Consider the following 20,000-nt stretch of genomic DNA (forward strand, 5'->3'; position numbering starts at 1 on the left):
TTATCTAACAGGAAGTAGAACACTCTGGTTATCTAACAGGAAGTAGAGCACTCTGGTTATCTAACAGGAAGTAGAGCACTCTGGTTATCTAACAGGAAGTAGAGCACTCTGGTTATCTAACAGCAGGTAGAGCACTCTGGTTCTCTAACAGGAGGTAGAGCACCCTGGTTATCTAACAGGAAGTAGAGCACTCTGGTTATCTAACAGGAAGTAGAGCACTCTGGTTATCTAACAGCAGGTAGAGCACTCTGGTTATCTAACAGGAAGTAGAACACTCTGGTTATCTAACAGGAAGTAGAGCACTCTGGTTATCTAACAGGAAGTAGAGCACTCTGGTTATCTAACAGCAGGTAGAGCACTCTGGTTCTCTAACAGGAGGTAGAGCACTCTGGTTATCTAACAGGAAGTAGAGCACTCTGGTTATCTAACAGGAAGTAGAACACTCTGGTTATCTAACAGGAAGTAGAGCACTCTGGTTATCTAACAGGAAGTAGAGCACTCTGGTACTCTAACAGGAAGTAGAGCACTCTGGTTCTCTAACAGGAGGTAGAGCACTCTGGTTATCTAACAGGAAGTAGAGCACTCTGGTTATCTAACAGCAGGTAGAGCACTCTGGTTCTCTAACAGGAGGTAGAGCACTCTGGTTATCTAACAGGAAGTAGAGCACTCTGGTTATCTAACAGGAAGTAGAGCACTCTGGTTCTCTAACAGGAGGTAGAGCACTCTGGTTATCTAACAGGAAGTAGAGCACTCTGGTTATCTAACAGGAAGTAGAACACTCTGGTTATCTAACAGGAAGTAGAGCACTCTGGTTATCTAACAGGAAGTAGAGCACTCTGGTTATCTAACAGGAAGTAGAGCACTCTGGTACTCTAACAGGAAGTAGAGCACTCTGGTTCTGACCCATGTGGGGGTCGTTAGGAATGAGGGAGTTAACTGGACATTTAGTTAGATAATAAGGATTGTATCCGTTATTAAACAATTATTAAACAGTTATTTAGCCGTTATTAAACAGTTATTTAGCAGTTATTAAACTGTTATTTAGCAGTTATTTAGCCGTTATTAAACAGTTATTTAGCAGTTATTAAACAGTTATTTAGCAGTTATTAAACAGTTATTTGACAAACATTTCTCAAATTCAGTTTAATGTAAGCTGTGTGTATATTATGTATAATTATGTATTAATAATAATTAATAACATAATTAATATGTATTAATTATGTATAATATGATGGGAGCCAAATCACCAGCTCGTTTGTTTTGTAAAGCGCTTTTCTCCGTACTCCCTGAAACAAAAGCAGTCAGTAAAAAACAATACAAATGCTTAAAGATTAAAAACAAGTTTTAAAGTTTTCGATGAGTTTTGAGCGATCGTTTGACGGAGGAGAGGGTGCTGGTCAGATACGTCAGATACGTTATGACAGAGAAGGTGCGCTGTGCATATATGAGAATACAGACAGTATACCTTTTAACAGAGGTGGGAGTCATACATGTGCAAGTCACAACCTTCAAGTCTCAAGCAAGTCCCAAGTTACTGTGGTGAGAATCAAGCAAGTCAAGTGGAGTCCCTGCTATAAGTCAAGTCAAGTGGAGTCCCTGCTATAAGTCAAGCCAAGTCAAGTGGAGTCCCTGCTATAAGTCAAGTCAAGTGGAGTCCCTGCTATAAGTCAAGTCAAGTGGAGTCCCTGCTATAAGTCAAGCAAGTCAAGTGGAGTCCCTGCTATAAGTCAAGCAAGTCAAGTCATTGCTCATGTCAAGCAAGTCAAGTCAGGTCATATGAAATTCTGATGACCTATCCCAGTTTCTACATTTAAACCAGTTAATAGACATTGGTCATGAAAAGTTGAGTTTTATTTTCAACATTAACAAACATTTTGACATTTTGTGGCAATCAATAACAAGCCCCCTAAATGAACAACAAGAATAGTGTATAACTGAAAACAAGTATAAATATATATATAGCCTAAAATGTAAACATTACTGACATTACTAAACATTAGGCCTACATAAAACTATTCAAGTATAATGGTTTTAGTATGCCACTAAATACTGACATTACTAAACATTAGGCTACATCAAACCATGACAGCTTATTCAAACTATTCAATGAGTTTTGTCAATCATGAACTGACTTTTATGGGACATGGGGCCATTCCATATGTTGTCCTGTCCATGTCCACACTAGCTAGCAACAAGCTGGCTAGCGATCTTGCTGTATAGAAATGTAAGGTGAATAGTCAGTCACTTACATGCATTTGCACAAAATTAAAGTTGATTAAAGTACTTTGTCACTCAATTGTGAGCCGATCATTCTGTTGACCGTGCTAACGCTGTGTAGTACATAGTATACAGTAGTCCATGCAACAGCTTACCATCTATGTAGTACATAGTATAGTCCATGCAACAGCTTACCATCTATGTAGTACATAGTATAGTCCATGCAACAGCTTACCATCTATGTAGTACATAGTATAGTCCATGCAACAGCTTACCATCTATGTAGTACATAGTATAGTCCATGCAACAGCTTACCATCTATGTAGTACATAGTATAGTCCATGCAACAGCTTACCATCTATGCAGCTATGTAGTATAGTATAGTCCATGCAACAGCTTACCATCTATGTAGTACATAGTATAGTCCATGCAACAGCTTACCATCTATGCAGCTATGTAGTATAGTATAGTCCATGCAACAGCTTACCATCTATGTAGTACATAGTATAGTCCATGCAACAGCTTACCATCTATGCAGCTATGTAGTACATAGTATAGTCCATGCAACAGCTTACCATAATTTAATAAATAATTTAAATAATAAATAATTTTGCCATTTAGCAGACGCTTTTATCCAAAGCGACTTACAATTACGAATTACAGGGACATTCCCCCTGGAGTAACTGAGGGCTAAGTGCCTTACTCAAGGGCACACTAGTAGTGGTGTGGTTTCAGGCGGGATTTGAACTCACAACCTTCCGATCCCAAGTCCAACTCACTATCCACTAGACCACCACTACCCCTATTACCATCTATGCAGAGTTGCAGACTAAGCAACGTTAAACTGCAGCTACGGGTCTGCCTGCACGAGCCCTCTCAGCGGCTTTGTTGTTGTTGTGTTAGTTTTTTTCTGAGTGGGGCAGTCATACTCATATTTTTTCATTTTTATTGACAGTTACAGTGAAGATTCAGACAGGAAGGATGGGTGAGAGAGAGAGGAGGGATGACATGCAGGATATGTCCCCGGCCGGAATCGAACCGGGAACCCTGCGGTTACATGATGATTGGCGAGAGGAGGGGAGGAGGAGGGAGGAGAGAGGAGAGAGGAGGGGAGAGGAGAGAGAGGAGGGGATGAGAGAGGAGGGGAGAGAGGAGAGGAGACAGGAGGGTGGGAGGAGGAGAAAGATGAGGGGAGGAGGAGAGAGGAGGGGAGGAGGGGAGGAGGAGGGAGGAGGGGAGGAGGAGGGGGGAGGGGAGGAGGAGAGGAGGAGAGAGGAGGGGGAGGGGAGGAGGAGAGAGGAGGGGAGGAGAAGAGAGGAGGGGAGAGGAGGGGAGGAGGAGGGGGGAGGAGGAGAGAGGAGGGGAGGAGGAGGGGGGAGGGGAGGAGGAGAGGGGAGGGGAGGAGGAGAGAGGAGGAGAGAGGAGGGGGGAGGGGAGGAGGAGAGAGGAGGGGAGGAGGAGAGAGGAGGGGAGGAGAAGAGAGGAGGGGAGGAGGAGGGGGGAGGGGAGGAGGAGAGAGGAGGGGAGGAGGAGAGAGGAGGGGGGAGGGGAGGAGAAGAGAGGAGGAGAGAGGAGGGGGGAGGAGGAGGAGAGAGGAGGGGAGGAGGGGAGGAGAGAGGAGAGGAGGGGAGGAGGAGAAAGAGGAGGGGAGGAGGAGAGAGGAGGGGAGGAGAAGAGAGGAGGGGAGAGGAGGGGAGGAGGAGGGAGGAGGGGAGGAGGAGGGGGGAGGAGAGGAGGAGAGAGGAGGGGAGAGGAGGGGGAGGGGAGGAGGAGAGAGGAGGGGAGGAGGGGAGAGGAGAGAGGAGGGGAGAGGAGGGGAGGAGGAGAGAGGAGGGGAGGAGGGGAGAGGAGGGGAGGAGGAGGGGGGAGGAGAGGGGAGGAGGAGAGAGGAGGGGGGAGGGGAGGAGGAGAGAGGAGGGGAGGAGGAGAGAGGAGGGGAGGAGAAGAGAGGAGGGGAGGAGGAGGGGGGAGGGGAGGAGGAGAGAGGAGGGGAGGAGGAGAGAGGAGGGGGGAGGGGAGGAGAAGAGAGGAGGAGGGGGGAGGGGAGGAGGAGGAGAGAGGAGGGGAGGAGGAGAGGAGAGAGGAGGGGAGGAGGAGAGAGGAGGGGAGGAGAAGAGAGGAGAGGAGGAGGGGAGAGGAGAGAGGAGGAGAGAGGAGGAGGAGAGAGGAGGGAGGAGGGGAGGAGGAGAGAGGAGGGGGGAGGGGAGGAGGAGAGAGGAGAGAGGAGGGGAGGAGGAGAGAGGAGGGGAGGAGAAGAGAGGAGGGGAGAGGAGAGAGGAGGGGAGGAGGAGAGAGGAGAGGAGGAGGGGAGAGGAGGGGAGGAGGAGGAGATAGAGGAGAGAGGAGGGGAGGAGAGAGAGGTATTTAATTCAGACCCAGATGATTGATTATGGTCAATAACCCGCTACGCCATAGCGCCCCGGCTTACAGCCAGTTTACTCCTGTTGTGAGAGTCGCATTCCAATCAGCGTCTCGTGGCCCAGCTGCCCATTGGTCTCTACTGGCTGGCCGCGTCCAATAGGTTGCCAGGTTACGTCCAGTAGGTTGCCAGGTTACGTCCAGTAGGTTGCCAGGTTACGTCCAGTAGGTTGCCGGGTTACGTCCAGTAGGTTGCCGGGTTACGTCCAGTAGGTTGCCGGGTTACGTCCAGTAGGTTGCCGGGTTACGTCCAGTAGGTTGCCGGGTTACGTCCAGTAGGTTGCCGGGTTACGTCCAGTAGGTTGCCGGGTTACTTCCAGTAGGTTGCCGGGTTACGTCCAGTAGGTTGCCGGGTTACGCTCATTGCGCGAGAAGTCACTAAATCGCGTTTCAAAAACAATCAATAACTTCTCAATATCTAGAAAAATGCTAATATTTAATAAATAAATGAACAGTAAAGTCCTTTCGAGTCATCTGTCTCAAGTCAAAGTCAAGTCGAGTCTTTTATCAATGTTAGTCAAGGACCCCAATTGAAATAAGCCAGTGGCTTTCTTGGGTTTTTATCCGGTTAGTTGACCTTGTATGTAATATGTACTTTCATGTACCTACTTCTGCAAATCTTCTAATAAAGTTTTCAATCAATCAATCAAAACTCAAATGTGCGACTCGAGTCAAGTCACGTGACTCATCTCTGTCATGTGACTCATCTCTAACAGAAGACTCCTCCCCCAAAGCCGACGTCACACGAGTTGGTATTGTCGCTGTCTTTCGACGTCATCGCGCGCGCGACACATGAGGCGCTCTTTCTTCTCCGTCCCGCAGCAGAGTTCGTGTTCGGTGTAGATACATAAACATCTAACCCTCCTAACCCGAGATGACCATGGCCGCCCCGACCCCCGCTGCCCTGCGCGCCAAGAGGCTGCTGCGCGAGGAGGACATGACCAAGGTGGAGTTTGAGACCAGCGAGGAGGTGGACGTCACCCCCACCTTCGACACCATGGGCCTGAGAGAGGACCTCCTCCGCGGGATCTACGCCTACGGTAGGCCGCGGTCCGCCGGCAGCACTGGGCCGCAGAGAGGCAGAGGGTTACACCAACTCTGTTAACTACAGGCTCTTACTGCGAACTCAGAGTTATACAGAGAATACCTTCATCATATCAGATATATACATACATATAACTGCTGCATCTTGACTGTTGTCCTCTCGCATTGTTTGTAAGCTAAGAAGCTACAGCTAGCATGCTAACCCCCCAGAGTTCCTACATATTTATTTATTGAACCATTATTATTCATCTCTCCCTCAGCGATCTCACACAGCACAGATACAAGCTACAACCTCACTGAATGAACCTAATAAACCTTCTGGTTTAACGTCTGGTAGCTTGTAGCCTTTAGCTTGTAGCCTTTAGCTTGTAGCTCGTCTCCAGGAAGTCCTGTAATGTAAAGTAACACAACTAATGACCTGAGACATGTTGTCCAGGTTTCACTGCGCTGATCCCAGGAACTAACAACTGTTAATAACATACCTACCTACCATACCTGTTCACCAGTGAGATGAGTCCTGTGATGAAGATGATGATGAAGATGATGTATTCATTAATCTTCCTCAGGGTTTGAGAAGCCGTCAGCCATCCAGCAGAGAGCCATCAAACAGATCATCAAAGGCAGGGACGTCATTGCACAGTAAGGCCAGCGTGTGTACGTGTGTGTACGTGTGTGTGTACGTGTGTGTGTGTGTACGTGTGTGTACGTGTGTGTGTACGTGTGTGTGTACGTGTGTGTGTGTGTGTGTACGTGTGTACGTGTGTGTGTGTGTGTGTGTACGTGTGTGTGTGTGTACGTGTGTGTGTGTGTGTGTACGTGTGTGTACGTGTGTGTGTACGTGTGTGTGTACGTGTGTGTGTGTGTGTGTGTGTACGTGTGTGTGTGTGTGTGTACGTGTGTGTGTGTGTACGTGTGTGTGTGTGTGTGTGTGTGTGCGCGCGTGTGTGTGTGTGTGTACGTGTGTGTGTACGTGTGTGTGTGTGTGTACGTGTGTGTGTGTGTGTGTGTGTACGTGTGTGTGTACGTGTGTGTGTACGTGTGTGTGTACGTGTGTGTGTGTGTGTACGTGTGTGTGTGTGTGTACGTGTGTGTGTGTGTACGTGTGTGTGTGTGTGTACGTGTGTGTGTGTGTTTGTGGTGTTATCTGTTCTCCTGAGTAGCCTGGTGATTATTTGATGTGACGTTTTTTTCTTTTTTTCTCTGAACCATTTTTTATGTTTTATTTCATCTTCATGGTCACATACATTCCACATGGTCCTACTTCTGTTTAGGGTTATCAGTGTTTCCTCCAGGATTTTTCACATTAGTGGAATCAGCGTGCGCAATTTTTTTCCCGCATGCACGCGCATAACACGCGCACTGGCGCTCAAAACAAAGACGTAGTTTCACCAAAAACTAGTATAGAGGGTGGCAACAATTATAATTTCTTAAATAGCGGTTAAGTCATTAAAGCCGAGCAGGTGATTTTATATAGAAGGTGATCAAATACCAAGATATCCTACAGCTGCAGCGGAACATGCGGAACGCGCATTACACACACACACATGAGAGTACACGCACAAAACCGGCTAACGTTACTCATTAACTGTTTACACAAGTAAAATCACAGTGTGACAGTCAGATGGAGCATTCGGTGAACAACAACAGCAAGGTAATGCATCAGTTGAGTTAAAGAAAAACAGCTCTTACCTCTGAGGACACCAACATGAGCCCTGCTTACCCGTACCTCCGCCGTTCTGTTCGTGGTGATTTTAGAGGCAATAGATTATTTTTGCCCCGCGCATATTGCTATGAATAGTTCGAAGCTAGGTGATTGCACGTTAGGTGCGAGAATGCTCGGTTAACCCATTAGCGGGAACATTATTTGTTTCACAAAATAGGCTGATTTAATTGACCATGAACATCAGAGACATACATTACAAATGTTCATTTAAAATACTCTATACTGAGCACTGGTATAAGAACATGAACCAGAGAACAGCAGTAAATGCAATAACCCACAGTCGTCGCTGATGATGTTGCATTTTCGATTAGGATACGGGATTAAAGGCACCGGCGACGGGCTAAAAGAGAAATCCAAATGTCCCGCTAAATTCGGACCAATCACAAAACTGTTTTTGCCGCGCGCCTGTTGAGAGCAATTCAGTCTCGATTGCAGTGCGAACACAAACGGTTAATTGTAACATATTGTAAATAATAACGCCCTAAATCGTAACGAAATGTTGGTCTGGAAGCGGCCTAAATCTAGCTTCAATCTGCTTTTTTTCTGTTCTCCGGTCATAATAACTCGCTGCCTTTCTGCGCAGCCTGAATCAAAGTGGACTGTCTGAATCAATTAGTGGCGGAGGAAATTCATTCGTGGCGGTTATGTTGGGTTAGGGTTATGTTGGGTTTAGGGTCATGTTGGGTCATGTTGGGTTAGGGTTATGTTGGGTTAGGGTTATGTTGGGTTTAGGGTCATGTTGGGTCATGTTGGGTTAGGGTTATGTTGGGTTAGGGTCATGTTGGGTTATGTTGGGTCATGTTGGGTTAGGGTTATGTTGGGTTAGGGTCATGTTGGGTCATGTTGGGTTAGCAGTGTTTCCTCTATATGCATTTATTGGTGGCGGGCCGCCACGAAAGAATTTCCTCCGCCACTAATTGATTCAGACAGTCCACTTTGATTCAGGCTGCGCAGAAAGGCAGCGAGTTATTATGACCGGAGAACAGAAAAAAAGCAGATTGAAGCTAGATTTAGGCCGCTTCCAGACCAACATTTCGTTACGATTTAGGGGTAGTTATTTACAATATGTTACAATGTTGCAATTAACCTCGTCGTTTGTGTTCGCACTGCAATCGAGACTGAATCAGATAGCGAGGCGGCGCGCTTTCAAAACAGTTTTGTGATTGGTCCGAATGTGTGTGTGTGTGTGTGTAATGCGCGTTCCGCATGTTCCGCTGCAGCTGTAGGATATATTGGTATTTGATCACCTTGCAGGAGTGACAGCAATAACAGGACGATCTAGTCGTTTTGCCGGTAGAAAAACAATCATGTGCGCTTTATTCTCACTCTCTGCATGCGTACTGACAACAACAACATTCATTCATCTCCGTCCCACTTATATCCCGTCATATCACCCGCTAAGCAGCATGGGTGATGTAGTAAACATAAACATATAACAGTGCTTTATACAAGGCTGGAACGCCGTGAATTAGGAATACTTTGCTCGCTAACGAGCGGTCACTACAACCTTCTATATAAAATCACCTGCTCGGCTTTAATGACTTAACCGCTATTTAAGAAATTATAATTGTTGCCACCCTGTAGTTTTTGGTGACAGATAGCCGCTCCGCTACTAATGTGAAAAATCCTGAAGGAAACACTGGGTTAGGGTCATGTTGGTTCCAGCCAGACCAGAGGAGAACCTGCTGCACATCTGTAAGAAAACAGTCTCTGTCAAAAATGCTGACCTCCCCCCCTCCCCCCTCTCTCTCCCCCCCTCCCCCCTCTCTCTCCCCCCCTCCCTCCAGGTCTCAGTCTGGGACAGGAAAAACGGCCACCTTCTGTGTGTCCGTGCTGCAGTGTCTGGACATCCAGGTACCACGGCTACCACGGCTACCACTATTACCACGGCTACCACACTGACTATTACCACGGTTACTACGGTGGCTGTTACCACGGTTACTACGTGTGTAGTGGCTGTTCAGATGTGTCTTGTGCAATAGACAGTGTCAATGGTGTGTGATGTGAAGTCTTACCACAGTGATTTTCTCTACTGTGTGTGTGTGTGTGTGTGTGTGTGTGTGTGTGTGTGTGTGTGTGTGTGTGTCCAGGTGCGTGAGACCCAGGCTCTGATTCTCGCCCCCACCAGAGAGCTGGCAGGACAGATCCAGAAGGTAACAACCACCTTCCTCCACCTGTTTACACACTCAACCACCTTCCATCACCTGTTTACACACTCAACCACCTTCCATCACCTGTTTACACACTCAACCACCTTCCATCACCTGTTTACACACTCAACCACCTTCCATCACCTGTTTACACACCTACCTACCATAACCCTCGTCCCTCCCCAGGTGCTGTTGGCCCTGGGAGACTACATGAACGTGCAGTGCCATAGCTGCATCGGCGGCACCAACGTGGGCGAAGACATCCGCAAGCTGGACTACGGCCAACACGTGGTGGCAGGCACGCCCGGGAGGGTGTTCGGTGAGTCTCCATGGTGACGACCCTTTGACCCCAGGGCCCCCGCTCCCCCCATACAGCTGCAACCACGCTAGCTTCCCACGCTAGCTTACTACACTAGCTTACTACGCTAGCTTACTACACTAGCTTACCACGCTAGCTTACTACACTAGCTTACTACACTAGCTTACTACACTAGCTTACTACACTAGCTTACTACACTAGCTTACTACACTAGCTTACTACACTAGCTTACTACACTAGCTTACTACGCTAGCTTACTACGCTAGCTTACTACACTAGCTTACTACGCTAGCTTACTACGCTAGCTTACTACACTAGCTTACTACGCTAGCTTACTACGCTAGCTTACTACGCTAGCTTACTACACTAGCTTCCCACGCTAGCTTACTACACTAGCTTACTACGCTAGCTTACTACGCTAGCTTACTACACTAGCTTACTACACTAGCTTACTACACTAGCTTACTACACTAGCTTACTACACTAGCTTACTACACTAGCTTACTACACTAGCTTACTACACTAGCTTACTACACTAGCTTACTACACTAGCTTACTACACTAGCTTACTACGCTAGCTTACTACACTAGCTTACTACACTAGCTTACTACACTAGCTTACTACACTAGCTTACTACACTAGCTTACTACACTAGCTTCCCACGCTAGCTTACTACACTAGCTTACTACACTAGCTTACTACACTAGCTTACTACACTAGCTTCCCACGCTAGCTTACTACACTAGCTTACTACACTAGCTTACTACACTAGCTTACTACACTAGCTTACTACACTAGCTTACTACACTAGCTTACTACACTAGCTTCCCACGCTAGCTTACTACACTAGCTTACTACGCTAGCTTACTACACTAGCTTACTACACTAGCTTACTACACTAGCTTACTACACTAGCTTACTACACTAGCTTACTACACTAGCTTACTACACTAGCTTACTACACTAGCTTACTACACTAGCTTACTACACTAGCTTACTACACTAGCTTACTACACTAGCTTACTACACTAGCTTACTACACTAGCTTCCCACGCTAGCTTACTACACTAGCTTCCCACGCTAGCTTACTACACTAGCTTACTACACTAGCTTACTACACTAGCTTACTACACTAGCTTACTACACTAGCTTACTACACTAGCTTCCCACGCTAGCTTCCCACGCTAGCTTACCACGCTAGCTTACTACACTAGCTTACTACACTAGCTTACTACACTAGCTTACTACACTAGCTTACTACACTAGCTTACTACACTAGCTTACTACACTAGCTTACTACACTAGCTTACTACGCTAGCTTACTACGCTAGCTTACTACACTAGCTTACTACGCTAGCTTACTACGCTAGCTTACTACACTAGCTTACTACGCTAGCTTACTACGCTAGCTTACTACGCTAGCTTACTACACTAGCTTCCCACGCTAGCTTACTACACTAGCTTACTACGCTAGCTTACTACGCTAGCTTACTACACTAGCTTACTACACTAGCTTACTACACTAGCTTACTACACTAGCTTACTACACTAGCTTACTACACTAGCTTACTACACTAGCTTACTACACTAGCTTACTACACTAGCTTACTACACTAGCTTACTACACTAGCTTACTACGCTAGCTTACTACACTAGCTTACTACACTAGCTTACTACACTAGCTTACTACACTAGCTTACTACACTAGCTTACTACACTAGCTTCCCACGCTAGCTTACTACACTAGCTTACTACACTAGCTTACTACACTAGCTTACTACACTAGCTTCCCACGCTAGCTTACTACACTAGCTTACTACACTAGCTTACTACACTAGCTTACTACACTAGCTTACTACACTAGCTTACTACACTAGCTTACTACACTAGCTTCCCACGCTAGCTTACTACACTAGCTTACTACGCTAGCTTACTACACTAGCTTACTACACTAGCTTACTACACTAGCTTACTACACTAGCTTACTACACTAGCTTACTACACTAGCTTACTACACTAGCTTACTACACTAGCTTACTACACTAGCTTACTACACTAGCTTACTACACTAGCTTACTACACTAGCTTACTACACTAGCTTACTACACTAGCTTACTACACTAGCTTCCCACGCTAGCTTACTACACTAGCTTCCCACGCTAGCTTACTACACTAGCTTACTACACTAGCTTACTACACTAGCTTACTACACTAGCTTACTACACTAGCTTACTACACTAGCTTCCCACGCTAGCTTCCCACGCTAGCTTACTACACTAGCTTACTACACTAGCTTACTACACTAGCTTACTACACTAGCTTACTACACTAGCTTACTACACTAGCTTACTACACTAGCTTACTACACTAGCTTACTACACTAGCTTACTACACTAGCTTACTACACTAGCTTACTACACTAGCTTACTACACTAGCTTACTACACTAGCTTACTACACTAGCTTACTACACTAGCTTACTACACTAGCTTACTACACTAGCTTACTACACTAGCTTACTACACTAGCTTACTACACTAGCTTACTACACTAGCTTACTACACTAGCTTACTACGCTAGCTTACTACACTAGCTTACTACGCTAGCTTACTACGCTAGGTTACTACACTAGCTTACTACGCTAGCTTACTACCTAGCTTACTACGCTAGCTTACTACACTAGCTTACTACACTAGCTTACTACACTAGCTTACTACACTAGCTTACTACACTAGCTTCCCACGCTAGCTTACTACCTAGCTTACTACGCTAGCTTACTACGCTAGCTTACTACACTAGCTTACTACACTAGCTTACTACACTAGCTTACTACACTAGCTTCCCACGCTAGCTTACTACACTAGCTTACTACACTAGCTTACTACACTAGCTTACTACACTAGCTTACTACACTAGCTTACTACACTAGCTTACTACACTAGCTTCCCACGCTAGCTTACTACACTAGCTTCCCACGCTAGCTTACTACACTAGCTTACTACACTAGCTTACTACACTAGCTTACTACACTAGCTTACTACACTAGCTTACTACACTAGCTTACTACACTAGCTTACTACACTAGCTTACTACACTAGCTTACTACACTAGCTTACTACACTAGCTTACTACACTAGCTTACTACGCTAGCTTACTACACTAGCTTACTACACTAGCTTACTACACTAGCTTACTACACTAGCTTACTACACTAGCTTACTACACTAGCTTACTACACTAGCTTACTACACTAGCTTCCCACGCTAGCTTACTACACTAGCTTACTACACTAGCTTACTACGCTAGCTTACTACACTAGCTTACTACGCTAGCTTACTACGCTAGGTTACTACACTAGCTTACTACGCTAGCTTACTACCTAGCTTACTACGCTAGCTTACTACACTAGCTTACTACACTAGCTTACTACACTAGCTTCCCACGCTAGCTTACTACACTAGCTTACTACACTAGCTTCCCACGCTAGCTTACTACGCTAGCTTACCACGCTAGCTTACTACGCTAGCTTACTACACTAGCTTACTACACTAGCTTACCACGGTAGCTTGCTACCCTAGTTTATTATAGTTGTTACCAGACTAGACCTTTAGTTAAATCTCTATCTTCCCTCCCCCCAGATATGATCCGTAGGAGGAGTCTGAGGACCCGTGCCATCAAGATGCTGGTTCTGGACGAGGCTGATGAGATGCTGAACAAAGGTATTTTACAAAGGCCTCCTGTTCCCACCCATTTTCAGTGATTTGGCCAATCACATATTGCCATGAAAAAAATTGCATTACATTGACTTCTATGAGAAACCACTTTCCGACAGGAGGCCTGGCCTCCGTGTAGTACCTTTTTCTGCCACACGCGTGTATGAGTGCTGTTCTGCAGGATAAATATTAGAAATGGATGAAGTATTGTTCTGAATTGTATGTTGTGTGTCTGATAAAAAATATAATTATTGCTTTTTTAAATCTCTCTCTTCTCTCAAATTATTGGGGAGGCCAGGCCTCCTCCACCTCTATGGAGGAGCCTCCACTGCTACCTACCATACCTACCATATCAATGTAATTATCAAATCATGTGTACAGCAACATTAACCAACAACCCTCTCCCCCCGTCCCCCCCCAGGCTTCAAGGAGCAGATCTATGACGTGTACCGCTACCTGCCCCCCGCCACCCAGGTGTGTCTGATCAGCGCCACGCTGCCTCACGAGATCCTGGAGATGACCAACAAGTTCATGACCGACCCCATACGCATCCTGGTCAAACGGTACACACGCACACACACACACACACACACACACACACTCCATACGCATCCTGGTCAAACGGTACACACACACACACACACTCCATACGCATCCTGGGGGGTGGGGGCAGGGGGGGCACACTTCACAATGTCCACAGGAATTGTCCCTGTCTAGTTATTATTGATATCCTTACCCACGTCATGACATTTAATGCCCCTCCTCTCCTCCCCTCCCTCCCCAGTGATGAGTTGACTCTGGAGGGCATCAAGCAGTTCTTCGTGGCGGTGGAGAGGGAGGAGTGGAAGTTCGACACTCTGTGTGACCTGTACGACACGCTGACCATCACACAGGCCGTCATCTTCTGCAACACCAAGAGGAAGGTCTGTACCCCCCTACCATACCACTACCATACCCCCCCTCTGTTCTGACCCCCCTCCCTCTGACCCCCTCCCTCTCTCTGTGTGTGTGTGTGCAGGTGGACTGGCTGACAGAGAAGATGCGGGAGGCTAACTTCACGGTGTCGTCCATGCATGGAGACATGCCTCAGAAGGAGAGAGAGTCCATCATGAAGGAGTTCAGATCCGGAGCCAGGTGTGTGTGTGTGTGTGTGTGTGTGTGTGTGTGTGTGTGTGTGTGTGTGTGTGTCTGTCTGCCTGTGTGTCTGTCTGTCTGTTTGGTGAACCTTGGTGCTGTCTGTCTGTCTGGTGAACCATCAGGGTTCATACCAGTGTAACCAGAACCATCAGGGTTCATACCAGTGTAACCAGAACCATCAGGGTTCATACCAGTGTAACCAGAACCATCAGGGTTCATACCAGTGTAACCAGAACCATCAGGGTTCATACCAGTGTAACCAGAACCATCAGGGTTCATACCAGTGTAACCAGAACCATCAGGGTTCATACCAGTGTAACCAGAACCATCAGGGTTCATACCAGTGTAACCAGAACCATCAGGGTTCATACCAGTGTAACCAGAACCATCAGGGTTCATACCAGTGTAACCAGAACCATCAGGGTTCATACCAGTGTAACCAGAACCATCAGGGTTCATACCAGTGTAACCAGAACCATCAGGGTTCATACCAGTGTAACCAGAACCATCAGGGTTCATACCAGTGTAACCAGAACCATCCGCGTCATCAGCGCTGGGTGATGAAGGGCCGGGATGAACAAACATGTCAACTAGATGGCAGCTACTTCACTGGACATGATGATCATATCTTCCACTACAGTATCTGAAATAAACACTACTTTCTATGAAACAAAACAAAAGACGCTTTCTACACAAGTTATCTTACTAACCAGCTGCTCCATTGCTGGATTAGAAATGGCTTACGAAGTTCGTGTTCGTGTTTGTGTGTGTGTGTGTGTGTGTCTGTGCGTGTGTGTGTGTTTGCTGAGCACGTGAGGAAGATAGAGTGATGAAACTTCTGATCATTGTTTTGATCACTAATGATTAGATTTAGTCCTTGGGCCAAACCCCCAAATTGAACATTTCACTACCAAATTCTGGGCAAATCCTAGATGTGATTTTCTTATTCCTATACATCCCTAGATTATGTTTTGATATGATAGACCTTTTGGATTGGCAGCTTATTAGTAGTTATCACCTCGTAAAGGTACGGAGTGCTTTTTTCAAAACCGGAGTTTTGCCTAGAAAAGTCCCCTGCCATATCCTGCTCCCCTTCGCATGATTCGCGCCTAGCTGTGCTGTGATTGTGATAGAGACATGAGCCCTTTCATGTTCTTTATGCGCCTGAGTCTCCTAAACACGTAGAGACAAACCCCGAGTCGATCAATGATTCCTACGATGAGCTATGGTAACTTTACCGCACCTACCCCCTACCGATGAATGCCTAATTTTTGCGGTTTTCCGGAGGTATTGTGCGGTAGGTGCGGGAAAGTTACCATAGCTCAGCGTAGGAAGCTCTGATCGACTCGGGGTTGGTCTCTACTTGTTCAGGAGACCCAGGCGCATAAAGCTAACCTGGCTCATGTCTCTATCACAAGCACAGCCCGAGCTATGCGCGACTGACGCGAAGGGGAGCAGAATATGGCCGGGGACTTTTTGATGGGTAAAACATTTTACCTAATAGATATCACCATGAAACTTCCCCAGTTGATTACTTACATTGAGACAATAATTTTTTGTATTACAAGTTTTCAGAAATGTTCTGTTTAAATATGCAAATGATGTATTATCTACTTAAAATATGAGTTAATTTGCATATCTTTAAAGAACATTTGGACCACAGATTGGATAAAGACAGTAATTAATTACTATACATCCCTAGAATATTATTTGATGTGATAGACCTTGTTGGACCTTGTTGTTAGTAGTTTAATACCTTATCCCCTCTTAAAGTATGGACTGCTGTCATTTAAAATGTGTGTTAGCCTACGTTCTGTACGGGAGTGGACCCGAATGCAGGACACTGAGGCGGAGGCAGATGAACAGTTACATTTATTTAGCCCACAAGGCAGTGAAAGCTGTAGGTGTATGGAGTCCGGTGGTAGGTGTGGTCCAAAATTGGGAGATGTTTTCTGATTTCTGCCGCCCTCAACAAAGTTCTCCATAAGTCCAGGTTTTGGGGTGACACCAGGTTTGAGTTGGAGTCATCATCAGAGCAGTGGATGATGCTGTCCATAATCAGAGCAGTGGATGATGCTGTCCATGATCAGAGCAGTGGGTGATGCTGTCCATGATCAGAGCAGTGGGTGATGCTGTCCATGATCAGAGCAGTGGATGATGCTGTCCATGACAGAGCAGTGGATGATGCTGTCCATGATCAGAGCAGTGGATGATGCTGTCCATGATCAGAGCAGTGGATGATGCTGTCCATGACAGAGCAGTGGATGATGCTGTCCATGATCAGAGCAGTGGATGATGCTGTCCATCATCAGAGCAGTGGATGATGCTGTCCATGATCAGAGCAGTGGATGATGCTGTCCATGATCAGAGCAGTGGATGATGCTGTCCATCATCAGAGCAGTGGATGATGCTGTCCATGCCGCTTTCTTGGCAGGTTGCTGCTGCATTCACCTGAAGTTGGATCCATCATTAGACTTACACTTACTGCTGATGATGTGGGTCTCTGAAATAGAGGAATACATCTAGTTTGACATTAAATTACCAACCTTATTCTAAACTAAAATATTGTCAGGGTGCAGTAATTGGGGCAGATCTCATTACAACTTAGAGGGGCTACAAACAAGGAATCTTCTGTAAATTTAATGTAAATTAAGTTACATTAATATTACTACAATATAAAACCCTGTCTCAAGCCTGGGTACACAACAGGCTACTTTGCTAGTTTAGCTAGCTAACTAAAGTGTTATTAACTATAAATAATAATAATGCATTTTATTTGTATTGCACTTTTCATTCAAAAGAATTTCAGAATGCTACAGAGTAAAAAAAACTAAAACATAATAAGTAAAACAACTCAAAATAAATCACAAAAATGAACACAGTTCAACAGTCAAAGGCCTGTCTTAAAAGAGTCCAGGCTCTGTACTGCCCATAGCTGGCTAGGAAGGCTGTTCCACAGGCTCTGTACTGCCCTTAGCTGGCTAGGAAGGCTGTTGCACAGGCTCTGTACTGCCCTTAGCTGGCTAGGAAGGCTGTTCCACAGGCTCTGTACTGCCCTTAGCTGGCTAGGAAGGCTGTTCCACAGGCGCTGAGAGCCGAACAGAAGGCTCGGTCCCCCATGGTGCGGAGCCTGGTATTGGGGACCTGGAGGAGCAAACTGTTTGAAGACCTGAGGGTGCGGGTGGAGGTTTGTGGAGTGATGAGTTCTTGTAGATAGGGAGGTGCGTGTCCGTTGATGCATTTGTGGGTGAGAAGAAGGACTTTGTAGTCAACCCTGAATGAGACAGGGAGCCAGTGTAGTGAGTGTAGAACAGGGGTTATGTGCTTGTATTTGTGGACTCTCATCAGGATCCTGGCAGCGCTGTTCTGGATGTATGGCAGCTTCTGTATGCTTTTGCCAGGAATCCCGATGAAGAGCATTGCATTTATTCATGCATTGAATATTGCAGTAGTCAAAGGCATGGACAAGTTCTCTGCATCTGACAGGGTTAGAGTGGGACGGAGTTTGGAAATATTTCTGAGATGATAGAAGGAGGTTTTGCACAGGTGTTTTATTTGGTCACTGAAGGTCAGGTGAGGGTCAAACCTAACCCCCAGATTTGAAACTGAGGAGGAGAAGAGGATGACTTGACCCTCGAAGGTGAGCTGTGATATGGGCGAAGACTGAACCTGGTGTGGGGTGCCAACAAGACGAGCTTCGGATTTGTTACTGTTTAACTGAAGGAAGTTGTTGTTCATCCATGCCTTTATCTCCTCAAGACAGGTGGTGAGACATGACATGGCTGCAGAGGGGCTTGGGGTAGTTTTAATGTAGAGCTGTGTGTCATCAGCATAACAATGGAAAGACATCCCATATCTGGTGATGACACGACCGAGGGGGAGCATGTAGGTGATGAAGAGGATGGGGCCGAAAACCGACCCCTGTGGAACACCACAGGTAACAGGGAGAAGTCTGGACTTGCATCCTCCCAGTGAGACGTATTCAGTCCTGCCAGAGAGATAGGACTGAAACCACTTCAGTGCAGAGTCTGAGAGTCCAATGGTGGTGTGGAGGCGCTCTAGGAGGATAGTGTGATCCACCATGTCAAATGCTGCTGTCAGGTCCAGGAGGATGTCATTAGCAGTTCATTCGTCACCCTTAGCATAGCCGTTTCTGTACTCTGTGGGCTGAGCGAAAGCCTGACTGAAATCTTTCAAACAGGTTGTTGTGTTTGAGGTGATCCTGGAGTTGGGAAGCAACTTCCTTCACTAGCACCTTGGACAGGAAGGCAAGGTTGGTGTATGACTTGAGCAGAGCAGTGGGAATGGGGTCCAGGGCGCAAGTGCATGATTTCATTCCTCTAAGGATTTCCATAATGTGGCTCTGTTGAACCTCTGTGAAACATGGGAGAGATGGCAAACTCCCAGGCGAGGGGTTGGTAGCAGAGGGAGACAGAGAGGAAGAGCTGGGCATCAGAGAGCGAATGTTGTTGACCTTGGATCTGAAAAAGTCAATGAAGCTGTTACATCGCTGCTCTGTAGCCTCAGTAGTGGGAGATGGTTGTGGCTTCAGGAGATGATTTATGGTAGAAAAAACTAGCTAGCTAGTTATAATAATAATAATAATAATAATAATAATAATAACTTGCATTTACATAGCACCTTTCAGGGAACCCAAGGTCGCTTCGTTATCTAACCAGTAACCAGCTATACATTACCACTAACTCTAAACTAGCTTGCTAACTTACCTCTAAATATGGATCTGGCTGGGGCTAAGTTAATTTATTTGAGGAGGTAAACACACACTTTATTTGTTTTAAGCACTTTGTTTTAGATTGTTATTCTGGAAAACTATGTAAATTAACGCATATTTTAAGTAGATAATGTATCATTTGTATATTTAAACATACAAATTCAGAAAACAATAAATGTACCCATCCATGGGTTTGACCTTTCATCTGACTCCGCCTCAGTGTCCTGCATTCGGGTCCACAAGTCCCCTGCCATATTTTGCTCCCCTTCACGTCAGTCGCGCATAGCTCGGGCTGTGCTTGTGATAGAGACATGAGCTAGGTTAGCTTTATGCGCCTGGGTCTCCTGAACACGGAGAGACCAACCCCGAGTCGATCAGAGCTTCCTACGCTGAGCTATGGTAACTTTCCCGCACCTACCGCACAATACCTCCGGAAAACCGCAAAAATTAGGCATTCATCGGTAGGGGGTAGGTGCGGTAAAGTTACCATAGCTCATCGTAGGAATCATTGATCGACTCGGGGTTGGTCTCTACGTGTTTAGGAGAC

The 20,000-nt window shown here is 46.1% G+C and overlaps 1 protein-coding gene across 1 annotated transcript in view; it reads left to right on the forward strand.

Moving 5' to 3' along the window:
• The first annotated feature begins 5,426 nt into the window (after nt 1–5,426).
• eif4a3 (eukaryotic translation initiation factor 4A3) overlaps nt 5,427–20,000 on the forward strand; it is a 16,944-nt gene continuing 2,370 nt past the window's right edge. Inside the window, exons 1-9 of the mRNA XM_080551073.1 lie at nt 5,427–5,675; nt 6,246–6,318; nt 9,190–9,256; nt 9,493–9,555; nt 9,739–9,871; nt 13,510–13,590; nt 14,006–14,147; nt 14,369–14,507; nt 14,603–14,718. Of these exons, the coding sequence (XP_080407199.1) occupies nt 5,510–5,675; nt 6,246–6,318; nt 9,190–9,256; nt 9,493–9,555; nt 9,739–9,871; nt 13,510–13,590; nt 14,006–14,147; nt 14,369–14,507; nt 14,603–14,718 (980 nt within the window). The 5' untranslated portion in view covers nt 5,427–5,509. The remainder of the gene's footprint in view (nt 5,676–6,245; nt 6,319–9,189; nt 9,257–9,492; nt 9,556–9,738; nt 9,872–13,509; nt 13,591–14,005; nt 14,148–14,368; nt 14,508–14,602; nt 14,719–20,000) is intronic.

This window comes from Nansenia antarctica (genome assembly GCF_963989245.1).
Source record: "Nansenia antarctica genome assembly, contig: SCAFFOLD_199, whole genome shotgun sequence".
In the NCBI taxonomy this organism is placed as follows: Eukaryota; Metazoa; Chordata; class Actinopteri; order Argentiniformes; family Microstomatidae; genus Nansenia; species Nansenia antarctica.